The sequence below is a fragment of the Pleurodeles waltl genome, chromosome 1_2 (assembly GCF_031143425.1).
Source record: "Pleurodeles waltl isolate 20211129_DDA chromosome 1_2, aPleWal1.hap1.20221129, whole genome shotgun sequence".
Classification (NCBI taxonomy): Eukaryota; Metazoa; Chordata; class Amphibia; order Caudata; family Salamandridae; genus Pleurodeles; species Pleurodeles waltl.
Genome location: NC_090437.1, coordinates 392,683,663 through 392,697,352, shown reverse-complemented (window position 1 = coordinate 392,697,352; position 13,690 = coordinate 392,683,663). Strand labels below are relative to the sequence as shown.

Here is a 13,690-nt window from a genome sequence, read left to right as displayed (position 1 = left end):
AGACTCTGTTGTGTTTAGTAAACGGCTTGGAGTCCCCGTGTCGCTCACCATTTGTTGGTTTGTGTGGCACTCTATTTTACAGCCTCGTAATTCGTCAAGGCACTCCTGGCATCATTTCCGTTTCTCTGTGTGGAGCAAGGATCAAGCATTAATTGATTCAGCTTAATTAGTGCCTGTCCGCTGCTCCCGACGTGATCGAGGTACTATTTGTTCTTTTTAACTTCTAGTGCCCCACAAACAGAAGACCTGTGATTGGCAAAAACATGCCCAGCAAGGCAAACAAAATTGCAGAGTTTTATTTTTTGAAGCTAACTTTATTTTATTTTGCCAAGTCGTCTTTTCTCAGTTTCCACTCATGTTTTCTTTTATTTTTGCTTCTGGGTGCTGTTGTCAAAAGATGACAATTAACTTGTTTTAAGTATGCAAGACCTATTGCATTGCAAATGCTTGTTTTATTTACCCCATCTGCCATCTTGGATTGGTCAATAAACAAAATGATGCCTGCGTCATTCAGAAGGCATGCACGCGTGCTTGGTGATCATTTCACATGCAGACATCATTAAGCCTCCTTATGCCTTCTGTATGATACAGCCACCAGTAGTGTTACGATGGGTGGTGCATACGCATGAGTTGCATCATTATGCTTTTTTTTCTTGTCTCTTTTTTTTTGTGGGGCGGTGCTCCACTGCAAAAAGCATTGACAAATCCACAAGATCCCAAAGACCAGACCTATTGGCTTTGAAGATGCTTGCTTATAAATGGCAGGGAGCTGGAGATGATGCAGATTCTTCTTCTCCTGGCGCATTTTGCTTTGACATCTATCTGTGAGCATGCGCCTCATGGACCTTCACTCTCTTGAAGTTGAGGAGTTGTCTGGCCAAATAAGTGTTGCCCGAAAGTTACAATTTGTTGCCTGATTTTAAGGGAATACCATCCCCCAGACACATTCCACTTAAGTTTGTTAATAAATCTGATCAGCAATTAGTAAGAGATCTTCCATACTGTTATGTCACAGATTTAAATGATATTTCTAAGCATTTAATAAGCAGCAACTGCTATATGTTATCCTATGAGTATTCAAACTTTCGCCCCCATGTTATGAGAGACTGGTCACAAATTGCGCACCAACTTTTTGCGACTTGTTTCTGATTTTGCGATCTGACCTGTGCACTAATTAGTCTCTTCGCACAATGTCCACTTTCAGAGGGTCGCAGAACACCCTGCATAGTGAATATAATTACCCCTTATGATTGCCTACAAACTTGGGAGTTGTGGTCTCCAAGGACAACAGGCCACCCTCCCTGTGTTTGCACCCCGGGATAGAAAGCAGTCGTTTTTTCTTGGAACTACAGCTGCTTAAAAAAATTTAAGTAAGTATTTCTTTTGGTAGGACTGTGGAGAGCCCAGGTAGTGGCCTGAGGTTTCCCAGCACCATTCACAAAGGTGAAGGCGTCCCCAAGAGGAGAACTTCCCCTTCGCTAATCATTTACCACCTCCATGGAGGTGTCAAAAACTAATCAGTTTCAGACATGCCGCACTGAATCACAGTTGGGACAGAGCGCACCTTTCACCACTCTCCCACCCCCAATTGCGAGTTGGCATGGGCCTCTAGACCTATTTTGTAAGCCAAAGTCGTTTCCGAATCGCAAAATGGGTTGATACAGACTTAAAAGCTATTCTGTGGTCTAAAACCCTGTAATGTTGCTCATTGCAGAATTTGCGATAGCAAAATGTGTGTACGTCTAGGCGCTTGTCTCTCGTGCACGGGCAGATCCGTTCACGACACGGACATGCTGATGTCCACAGATGTGGCACTTTGCTCTTTGCGCTTGGGAGTAGATTTGCGCACAAATAAAACATTGTTACATTATGATATCAATGTCACATGCTATTGGTTCCATAAAACGACGTACTCTCTTTGCCATTAGACGCCCTACTTATTGTATCCTGCCGATATTTTTTTGCTTTTGAGGGGATGATTTTTTTTATCGGTACTATAAGTTTGCTCGCATACCTTGTTCTGTGACCATTTTCTCCACGCATCAAGGTAATGGTCTCACTGACGGAACATTGTTGGAAAATGTGCAAAATGTTTCGGTAAGTTTACCTTTTGTGTAATTTTTCTGTACACAACGGCCTTGCACAAGAGGTGAACACTGTTTCATGCAGAGCCATTCAGTCACTGTTAATGTGTGATAAGGACGTTCGCACATAAATCGTAGCAAAAGTCACGATTTTTCCATGGATGTTGCAAAGTTTTCCTTCGGCCTTCGATGAGGTAGCAAAACATCTTTGTCCACCCCTAGCTCTGATATGCGGCTTGTCACTCAGTGGTCCAAAGAAGGGCTCAGTTCCAGTGCTTCGAAGCCAAATACTGCCAATTAGATGATTTTTAGCCATCAGAAATAAGGGAAAATGTGATCTGAACATAAGCAGATCATTTTGTAATCCATCTGTCTTCTGCTGTCAAGTAATATACATTACAGGCCCTGCTCATTCTTGTAGTAGCCTCCCAAAATAGCATAGTTTCTTGTTTTTATGCTTCAGGACAACCCCCATCAATTTCCTGTATATAAGCTTTGGTTGGCAAGTGATTCTTTACAGAGAGGCTAGTTTAAAAAAAAAAAAATGTACAGTAATTTTTATGGTGAATACGAATGGCTTGTTTTTGGCTTTGTTTCTTTTGCCTCTAGTTTTGCTGCAAGTAAATGCAAATGGAGTACTGTGCAATCCACGGAACAACCCATATATGGCTGCACTCAAATTTATGTTAACTTCTGATCAGGATTGCTAGTTTTATTTGAATATAGTAGGCAAGCAGGGTGTCCAGAGGTACTTTGCAACTGTGTCTGAAGTTCTCATGCTCAACATAGGCATCACCAAATTTGTGACCTGTTAAGTCTGGGTCTAGTCTATAGAATCTGCTGGAGTCAGCTAACTGGGTGTCACCTCCTGCAGTCCCCCATCGAGCCATGACACTTTTGGTTGTAAGTGTGCTTTGTTTGGGAAAAAAAGTTACAATTAAAAAAAAAACAAGAAAAGTATTTATGGAAAAAAATGTTCAGTGCCTTGTATACACCTAAGCGGTGTTAACCTCATATGAATTAATCTAGTTTACTGATGCAGTGACTTTGGAATTATGATAACTAAACTCAGTTTTCCTCTGTCTTTCTACAGACAACTCTTATTCTGAACCTCCTGATGTTCAGCAGCAGTTGAATCATTACCAGTCAGCCGTGTTGGCCAAAAACAACAGTCATGCTGGGCCTGGGAGCAAAGGGGACCAGAAACCAGAAGCTGTCCATAACTGTGAATTCTGTGACTTCTCCTCCGGTTACATCCAGAGCATTAGGCGTCACTACCGAGATAAACATGGAGGAAAGAAGCTTTTCAAGTGCAAAGATTGCCCTTTTTATACAGCGTTTAAGTAAGTTGGTGGGTAAATATATTTCTTGGATGCTGTGCTGAAGTGTGCGCCCTGTGCGGTGGCTTAACGAAACTTACGGGGCCCCCCTCCAAAGTACCTGTAGGGCCCACCCCTCCCCACTAGACCCAGTAAGGGGCCTGCCGCTGTACTGTGCTGAGGGCCCCCCTCGAGCTCGCCCCCCACCCCCATCGGCGCCGCGGGTGCTGCAGGGGCCTTTGTTACTCCACTGGCCCTGTGTGTTCATTGGGCAGCATTGAGTGGTGACATTGAATGTGCCATTGTTTGAGTCTGGCCGTGATGGACCTTCTGCGCACAAGTCGTCGCTGTCTAAAGTCAAATATTTAGAAAACTTGCTGCTAGTTGTGTTCTCTGCCCCAAGTTTCTTTCTAGTCTCCAGATTTCAATCAAGTGCTTCTCCTTGTGTGGTTTTATTATTATTTTATTTAGTAGTATGAGCGCATGGTAGTGATGGTGTAGCAAGTGTCCGTATAAAATGTTCCATTTTTATTGGACAGTCTAGCGATTGGAAGCCTTGTCATTGTCGTGCTAATTCACACCCCAGTCAGTTCCCCCCAGTATCTTGGCTATCAATAACCGGAAATGCCAGCCAGTGTATATTTTACTGTAGCGTTTACTCTGGTTCAACTAAGGAGACTTCGTGCAAACGCTAAGAGAGCGCCAGTTTCTTCTTCTGCCACGTGAAGGAGATGCCACCCCTTCAACTCCCTTCAATTTTTTTTTTTTTTTAATATTGCCTGTGTTTTCTTCTGTTTAAGTTCTGTCGGTCAGTGCCCTGTAGCCACCGGTGTACATGTGTATTTCGTGTGTTTGTACCGACGTGCATGTATTTTTCATCATAGTTGCCGAAAGTACGTCAGTGCTCATAAACACCTTCCCTAGCTATTGGAGGATTTGAGTTTAAAAAAAAAAGCAAATCATTCTCTCCTCGAACATTTGGGGATATTTCTATACCTCTTCTCAGAGTGTCGGGGAAGAGCATAATATGTTAGCACTTCAGAGAAACGACGATAGACTGTGAGCTTCGATGATTAAAACACAGCAGACCTGGAAATTATACACATTCAGCGCATAAGGAGTTTCCGCACCATAATCTTTTTTTCAGAACTCGAGAGTTGCATCATTGCCGCCCTGCGGCTCCAGCCACCAGGTGTCTTTGCATGGAATTCACCAGTTGTATTTATTTTTTAAGGGGTGGTGTAGAAAATGACAGAAATATCCCGAAGTAAATGGAAAAAAAAAAACGCAGCATGTAATGCCTGTTATCTTTTGTTTGGTTCCACAGTCTCACACATTGAACTGCTATTCATCTTATGTTCAGCCAAAGAATATTCACTTGCCTCGCTGTAGGTTCTTATTTCAGTTAAGAGGCTTAATTCTGTTTGTGTTTTTAGGCCCATATGTATGAACACAATTTCCCATAGACACAGAATGGGTAAAACCCTTTGATACACATGGCCCTTAGTCTTTTTAAGCTTCATCTCAGTGTTTTACTGTTTCAGTCCCTTGCCAAACATACTCAAGATTGACATTTCATTTCTACAGATTGCGGATATCTCTTGCCACATTTGAAAGCAGGATTAGGAATTAGTCAGCCTAACCCAAAACAAACGTCTCTCTCAATGTCTATCTACCTTCAGTATTTGCACTTTTGTGGAAATTTCCGAATGACGTTATATGTGCCTACTTAGCCTTGTAGACATCCTTGTGTATTCTGTGTGAAATAGATGGGTTTAACGGTGTGCCCTCTTAAACTTTCTCTTCATTAAATGTGTTTCTAGATCTGCTTTTACTATGCATGTCGATGCTGGTCATTCGTCGACTCCTGAAGAGGGACCCAAAGATTTACGCTGCCCCCTCTGCCTCTACCACACCAAATATAAGCGCAACATGATAGACCACATAGTCTTACACAGAGGTAAGAGAATGTGTTTTTGTATATTATTCACAAATGACCACTGTATGACAAGCCTTTCCTTTTTCAATATTGTAATGTTGTATTGTTCAGCTTCTTGAGCGACTGACCCTCTATTAACAGCTCAGTCTTGTAATGAAAGTGGTCATATAAGGATGCTTACTTAATCTTAGAATAGACATATAAACAATTATTTTTCGAATGTGTATGGGATAGGGATAAAAGTATTGTTCTTCAGTTTCTAGCTTTCACTGGTAAACCTTTGTGTGTGTGTGTGTGTGTGTGTGTGTGTGTGTGTCAGTAAGCAAGTCTCCTTATTGATAACTCCAATCGCCCTCTGCAGGACGCCATCAAGGTACGCACCAAGAGCAGTTTTGGGTGGAATCTCCGAGGACTTGTGCCTCCGCATTGGGAGGGCTCAGGAGGAATGCCACAGAAGATGAATGAAAATAGATCAAATAATCAACCAATAGTAGCTTATAAACGAAAGAGGAGTGGCCCTGCTCAGCCAGATCTAGGCAATCACGGGCCTGATTTTGGCATGGTCATCGTGTAGGCATGCACCTGTGCTCGTCCTGCACGTGTTCCCCGCCGGTGGGAACACAATGCACTTAAGAGTGTTTTTCAGTGTTCAGATCCCCCTCCTGTGCTTGCTCGTAATGATTGCCAGGGACTGTAGTCCCCCATCAGCAGCCCCAAATTGCAGCAGAGCATGACTCGCACACGCGGGAACACAACACACTTAAGAGCGTTCTTCGGTGTTCAGGGCCCTCTTTCCGAGCTCGCATGATTGCTGGGGGCTTTAGTCCCCCTTCAGCAGACCAAATTTACAGCACAGCTAGCCTTTCAACATTCAAATTAATTCACACTTACAGTTGGTAACATAGATTTTGCAACTTGATTCTTCTACAGATTCTCATGCCACTAAAGGTTGGATCTAAAATTATTTTTATAATTGATTCATTTTGTAAAATAAAGGTTGCCCACCATGGGTGTAAACGCTTTGCCACCCAACCACTCTATGGCAAGAATATACCTATTCTGTGCCACATATCAAACTGCAAACCTATTTCAGCAGATAGATTCTATTCTCATTTTGGAGCATCAACGTTGTTTATGAAGAATTTTCCTGAAGAGATTGCGTGTTTCTCCATTTTTGTGAAAACAGACTTGGCAGAGCCCTGGCATACATTAGTGCCACTTAGTAGAGTTCCTGAGATGGTTCTAATTCTACTAAACATACTCCAGTGCCCCTCCACCCCATAACATATTTGTATGCAGGAATGCATAGGCCTGATTAGAATGCACATTATTAATGGGGAGCAGGTAGCGCTGTACTACCATGTTTATGAGCAATTGTTCTGGTCTTTATGTGTTCTCCTGTGCCTCAGTGCTGCTGGAACCGAAGTCCTTGGAAGGACTCTCTGAGTAGTGCAGATATTAGGTACAAAAATGGATATTCTAAATTCCCCCATTTAATGAAACGTTCATGAAATTAAACATGCAAAAAGTATGTCGAAATAATGTATGGTGAACTCGAAGCTAAGAAATAGGAGTTATAAAATTGATCATCAGATTTCCTTATAGCGTTCGTCATTATTCAAACTCGACTATCACACACACTTTTAAAGTAGCAAGATAAGGCTGTTCTTTATTCTAGATCAGTGACATTATGTGATGTCAGCAACAGGACCTAGAAGAACAGCTTAAATTAAACGTATTTTGTAAATGGCGAGTTTCAAAAGTGGTCTTCCTTGTTTATGGACCCCTTTAATGTGGCAGTCCTTCTATGACTTTGAGTAAAAGAGCACATCAGAATTGAGGTCATCACTAAATTTGAGCCCCTCCCCCCTTTTTGTTTTTTTGCTTTTCTAATACGTGTCCTTTTTAGGTTTCACCTACTAACAATGTAAGCTGTCTATTGGCAAACGACCAGTTGTAACCAATGTAGACTTAGAGAGGTCTTTGTGTCCACTGTTTGCTCACGATTCAATGGGCTCTCTTGTATTGTATTGCAGCATTTCTATAGTGCTTAATATCTCTGGAAAATAACACAATCAATCAATTTATTCGATGCTTCTGGCAAACCTTATTTTTGGTGAAGTGCAAAGTGTTGCTGTGAAGTTGAATAAGTAAATCATCTAAAATCTGTGACCAAGAATTAGGCGGATTATAGTTGAAAGACGCAAAGATGATGGTGTCTCCAATATCAGCAGTACAGGATAATGTGTAAGGCATTGTTTATCAAGAGCTGAATGTCCGTCACCAGCATTGTGCAGCCAAAAAAACAGCCATCACCAAAGGAAAAGGCATGGAATAACTGAAGAGATCTTTTCCACATTACTGGGCAGTTTAGAGGATTGTAATATAGCCCACAACTGCAGGTCCCAAATATCTATACAATCTGACTGCCGTGTCCACTTTCCTGCTTCTTACTCTATGGCTTTCTTCCCTATTGTTGTGTTGGTCCTGGCCAAGAAGTATTTTGGTCTCGTGTTTTGATTTGAGGGGTGTATTCATCCACAAGTGACCTCTGGCCTTAAATTGTTAATCTGCTTCCCTGCTTCTTTCTACCACACTCTGTTTAATAAAAAAAAAAAAAATGCTTCGTCCTCTGTTAAACACAGTGGCTACTTGCTCCCTCCTCCCACCTGCTGCCTTATCGACAGGTTGACATATTAAACATGTTTTTTTTAACCATTCCAAGATAATCATACGTATGTGTGAATGCCTGCAGTGTCCATTTTGTAATGATTTTTGTTTAAGTAAAATAAAAACCCTAGAAGAAAAACCCTTGGAAGGTGGCTTCCATCTTGTAATTGCTTTCCTATTTTTTTTTTTTAAAGAAAAATCTCTCTTGGGCAGCCACGGTGCATGCATAGTTACACACGGATGCCATTTTGTAATCATTTGTCTAACATTAAAACGAAACCTTTATACAATAGCTGACGAGCATGCCTTTGCATGCGTGGCGGCTACCCGGGGGAAAAAGAAGTATTAGCAAAGTTAATAGGTGTCACGTGTGAGACATATTTGTGTTGCCAAAGTTTTTTTCCTTTAACTTTTAACATTTATACCCATCACACCGCCATTACTCATATTTTTTCAGGGCTCTGTTGTTGGCAGCTTTGTTATTTTCGTTATATTAACACATTTGCTACACACGGGTCACATATTAAAAAAAGATTTGTGTGTGACTAGGATGGTGTTTACTTTTATTTTTTCACTATATGATCACATCAGTGTATATGTCTCTAGCTCACTGCTGGGGGTAGGTACTAGATTGAGATGCAACTTATTATCATTACAATGGCTGAAACGTTAAATGTGGTGATCTGGGAAAATTAAAAGTAGTGAGGAATTCTTTTTTTCAGAGTTGTGTATAATATACCCACTCTCTAAAAGCTCCTTAGACGTTCAGACTCTTTCATTTGCAACATATTTTTAATTGTGCATTTGTGAGAACAAAGCAAGCCGTGTTTTCCTTGTTTAAAGAGTTCTTACTCTGCATTTATTGTTTTGTGAAAAAATGAAAATCACAATTGAGTCACAGTTTTGCCAACATATTTTTTTAGGAAACGCCCTCACGCCCCAACTGCAATAGACTAACTTGTTCTCAGATTTTAACTTAATTGTGAGAATACATTAGGTCGTTTTCGTATGGTAGGAAGCCAAGTGGAACTATTCGACACTTGACATGAAACTTTATAGGCTACTCAAAAAGATGTAGTTCATGGTTACAGTTTTGACTTGTAGGTGTCAGCGATGGTTATGCTTTACTTGGTTGCTGCATCTTAAGCCTAGAGCCTGAAAAGGTGCTCTAGTGTCAAATACTTAGTTAAATTGGCGGCCGACACCTGTTTGTACGTGTTTGACAAGAACATACTTTTCCTCCTGAAATATAAGACCTTGTTTAAAAATGCACCGGTGCCTCTAAAATGGAGTGCAATTCACTGAGGAACGGGGATTCTAAACATGCAAGTTCTGTAAAATCTGTACTGTAGCGAGTAGCTCTGCATGATGCAATGAGCCACACACAGGTCTGTTTGCCTAATGGAAAGCCCAGGTCATTTAGAAGTCTTCCGGTTGGTTAGGCGGTAGGATTAGGCTGCACCTTAATCCCACTAAACTCGCTTAACTAACCAGACATTAATTTCCTGGAAAGAGAGATACAGGTTGTCCTCTGATGAGCAGCATATTTCTTGCTTGCCTTCTTTGGAGCCAAACTCGATGCTCGATGACCTGAAAGTATTGTGTTTTAGTGTTAAATGACCAACTATTGTTCCGTATTCCAGTTTTACTGCTTCAAGATTTTATTTGAAGGTGTGAGATGGAGTACTGCACGTTTCTTCATCACTAGACCTGTATTTTAATGTAAGAGTTCAATCAATTCGAATGTTTCCTGTTTTTTAGACAGTCACTTCAGAACTCACTTAAATGCTACCTATATTAAATGTTAATGGTGTTATTTTAACTTGAGAATAATATAGTTTTTTTATGCACACGGCATAGAGTTTCATCTTCACGCCAAATATGTATTCCTGCACATTTGGTTTTCCAAGCACCAGTAGCTACGGTTTCTGCGAGTTTTGTTGCTGCAGTAAATCCAAAAAGGCGATTTTCGCTGTATATGCAGTTGGTGGTAATGTCTTCCTCTGAGACCTAAATACGCTGATTATTGCATTCATGCTGATTGTTGAGTTTGTTGCGGGGTATTATTCCCACTTAGGGGATTTCTCTGCCACATCTTACCATCAGCAGAAGAACAAACACAAATTCTGGTTTACAATGATTCAGAGAGCACTAAGTCTACAGAAGCGCTTCTTGTCTAATTTACAAGGTGCAGTTGGTTTGTGTAAAGAGTTACTTCAATCTCATTGGTGCACAGTGTTAATCCTTCTCGAGAAAGGGATTGTCTTTTGTGTAAGCAGTAAACACATTCCCTTGCAGTTCTTTATCCAAGCCCTAGTCTGGTTTGAGTGTAGCTGACTATTGAGGAATGTGATTTACCCATGCCCTGATCTCTAATCCAAACTGAACATGCTTGCATACTTCCAGATTATCAAACATGAATCCATTAATTAATTAAGTGAATCCTATTTACACCACACTTAACTACACTGTGCTAATTCATGTTTATTGTTCTGATTTAACTGTTCTGTGTGGCACACACACTGCTCTCATAGCTAGGCATGTGCATGTGCTCTAAAAAAAAAAAAGGGATGTATTCTGCAAAATATTGCCCTCCGTTGCGCCTCTTGCATGAAGATATCTTTGTTCATCCTGTTTACCTGGTTAGAAGGAGTATAACAGTCCTGAATTGTACGCAGATTTGTATTATGGGTTTGGGATTGTGTGGGTACCATCTGGTTGTATATTTGTCAAATAATACTTACAATTTACACGTTACTTGTCCCCTTCACAGAAGAGAGAGTGGTTCCCATTGAGGTGTGTCGCTCTAAACTGTCGAAGCACTTGCAGGGAGTCGTTTTCCGCTGTGACAAATGCACCTTCACCTGCTCCAGTGACGAGAACTTGCAGCAGCACATAGAGAAGCACAACGAGCTCAGGCCCTACAAGTGCCAGCTCTGTTACTATGACTCCAAAGAGAGCGAGGAGCTGGACGACCACCTGAGGGACGAGCACAAGGTGAGCCTTCCCTTCTTCTCCGACTTGTGAATGGAACTCTGCCACACTTAAGGCTCTCTAGTAATAGCTGGTCCAGAACACATGAATGTTAAGAAGTGTGGGATTGTTGACTGGGGAAAATACTCGTATGCACTCTCAGCTGCCCCGTGAAATAGTAACTGTTTGCATGTTCCACTCTACACTGGTTACCAATCATGCGGCACACTTTTAAAAACATTTATTATGTCTTCTAAACAAATGTTTCTATGGCAATCGTTCAATTTCCTAAACTAATAAACTGTGAGGGTTAATTCTGTCGGCCCCTCTAATAAGCTCCCTATGGTTACATCTCGCTTTAAAAGAGCCTGCTTCTACATATTAACCTCTCCCTTGTGGAGCACACTCTCTTATCTTTTTGTAAAAACATATCTTTCATTTCAAAAACTGATTTCTGTCTTTGCTTTGGATCCTAGTGCAGGAGACCTGATTGAGGCGACAGTGCATGCTATAAGATCACTTTAACTTAGCATAACCATAACCATTAGCCTATGTATTTAAAGATGATACTTAAACCTATTAAAGGTAAATGGGTAAACATGAGTTTCTGTGAATTTACTTTGTGGTTTTGACGGGTGACAAACTCCCATAATGCCTTGAATATAAATATCTACACAGTGTGCTAAGAATGAAACCTGTCCTCATCCTCCCCTGGATCTTTACCTCTTGCCATACCTTACTTCGCTCTGTAGATATTGTATTATTTGGCTACCTACTGGTATGCTTATGCGTTTGTATTTTATGTTGTTCACCGTAAATGCTCTTTGTTTTTTTTTTAAAGCATTGTAATGCCCCTTGCATGTCCATGCTGTACCAAGAAATTGATTTCCTTTGCCTACTATTTGCATTACTGTTAAGTCGTAGTGCATTGTGTTCAATGTGTTGGTTTTGTGTTTACACATGTACAAGCCTTATGGGTGTGCAAAAAAAAAATCTTCTCTCGCACAATAAGCCATGTTTTGGCTCCTCTGTTCTATTGCTTCCCTCCCTGATTACTAGTTTTGTAGGCTTCTGAAAATGTATCTTTAGTCAGTGAGCAACAAAATACACATTGGCCCAAGTTCCTTACTGCTAGTACTATTAGACCACTAGGTGCTACCATACACTGTATGAAACAGCCATACCATAACTGAGAAATAATGAAACAAGGGAAAAGGGAATCTTTTCAGTGGCCAATAACTTTTGATTAGTGGGTTGTAGATTATCCCTTCCACTCAAAGAAATACAAAGCCTCCTGCAAGAATGGAAGCAGATATTTACACAAGAAAAGGAGCATCCCTCCCTGTTAAGATATGGCTGTGTGAGAGCTATCAAACTGTCTTAATGGCCTCCGAAAATTCTGAACAAGGCTTTTCCTTCTTCTAAATATGGCATACTTGCAAGAAAGTGAAATTGCCTCATTTCCTCTCCCCGTTTCCAGTTAACTACTCTCCTGGAAGTGGACCACGACTTAACAGATTTTTATACTCCGAGTAATCAGATGGTTCAATTCAACATTTCTTTTTAAAGGAACATTAAAAATCCTAACACCACTCTACTGAGTTATATCACCACGCCAGTGAAACATTGTGCCCGTATATTGACATTAAAGTGCCATTGCTTCATATTGGTTGATCACCTCCTACATATTGTTGCTTTAATTATTTTAGTATGGTGAACTGTAACGCCACTGTCCAATACTAAAGTGGAAATGTTTTGCTTGGAGAACATGGAGGGGATGATTGGTGTGGTCAGTTGCAAGAATAATTTTGCAAAGTGGGCATGGGGCTGGCAGGAATGAATATGCTGATAGATATCTCACGAAAAGAGACACGCATACACATTTCTATCTTTAAAATATGCTGCTGTTTTTAGGTTAGTCGGAACTTTGAGCTGGTTGGAAAAGTTAACTTGGATCAGCTGGAGCAATTGAAGGGAAAACCAGAGGCTTTCAGCAGTGATGAAGGAGAGAAGGATGATGAGGAGGAAGAAAAAGATGAGGAAGAAAAGGAGGAAGAAAAGAAAGTTGAAGAAAAAGAAGAAACTATCAAGACTGAGGAGAGTGGTAAGTCTGAAAGAGATGTGCAGAAATTAAAGGTTCGATGGCATCTGTCGCTGTAGATACACATGTTCTGCATAGCTCGCCATCTGGTGTTGGGTCGGAGTGATACAAGTTGTTTTTCTTCGAAGAAGTCTTTCGAGTCACGGGACCGAGTGACTCCTCCTTCTGTCTCCATTGCGCATGGGCGTCGACTCCATCTTCGATTGTTTTCTTTCCGCCATCGGGTTCGGACGTGTTCCTGTCGCTCCGAGTTTCGGAACGGAAAGTTAGTTAATATCGGAAGATTTTTGTCGGTATTGTTGCGCTCGGGATCGGCGTAGTTAGAGTCAACACCGCATCGAAGATCGACGCGCTCCGGTGCCCTTCGGGGTAGTTTTCGATCCCCCGTCGGGGCCTGGTCGGCCCGACCGCGTGTCGAACAACGTCGATGGAACGGACCCCGTTCCGTTTTTGTCCCAAATGCCACAACAAATACCCGTATACAGACCAACATTTGGTCTGTAACCTGTGCCTGTCACCTGAGCACAGTGAAGAGACTTGCGAGGCCTGTCGTGCGTTCCGGTCCCGAAAGACACTCCGTGACCGTCGAGCCAGGAGACTTCAG

The 13,690-nt window shown here is 41.4% G+C and overlaps 1 protein-coding gene across 5 annotated transcripts in view; it reads left to right on the top strand.

Moving 5' to 3' along the window:
- The window catches only part of ZNF462 (zinc finger protein 462), a 217,461-nt gene that overhangs the window by 180,446 nt on the left and 23,325 nt on the right, over window positions 1–13,690 (top strand). For all 5 annotated transcript variants that reach the window (XM_069239957.1, XM_069239970.1, XM_069239948.1 and 2 more), the window contains 4 exons: window positions 3,178–3,427; window positions 5,227–5,363; window positions 10,786–11,009; window positions 12,900–13,089. In XM_069239957.1, coding sequence (XP_069096058.1) covers window positions 3,178–3,427; window positions 5,227–5,363; window positions 10,786–11,009; window positions 12,900–13,089 — 801 coding nt within the window. The remainder of the gene's footprint in view (window positions 1–3,177; window positions 3,428–5,226; window positions 5,364–10,785; window positions 11,010–12,899; window positions 13,090–13,690) is intronic.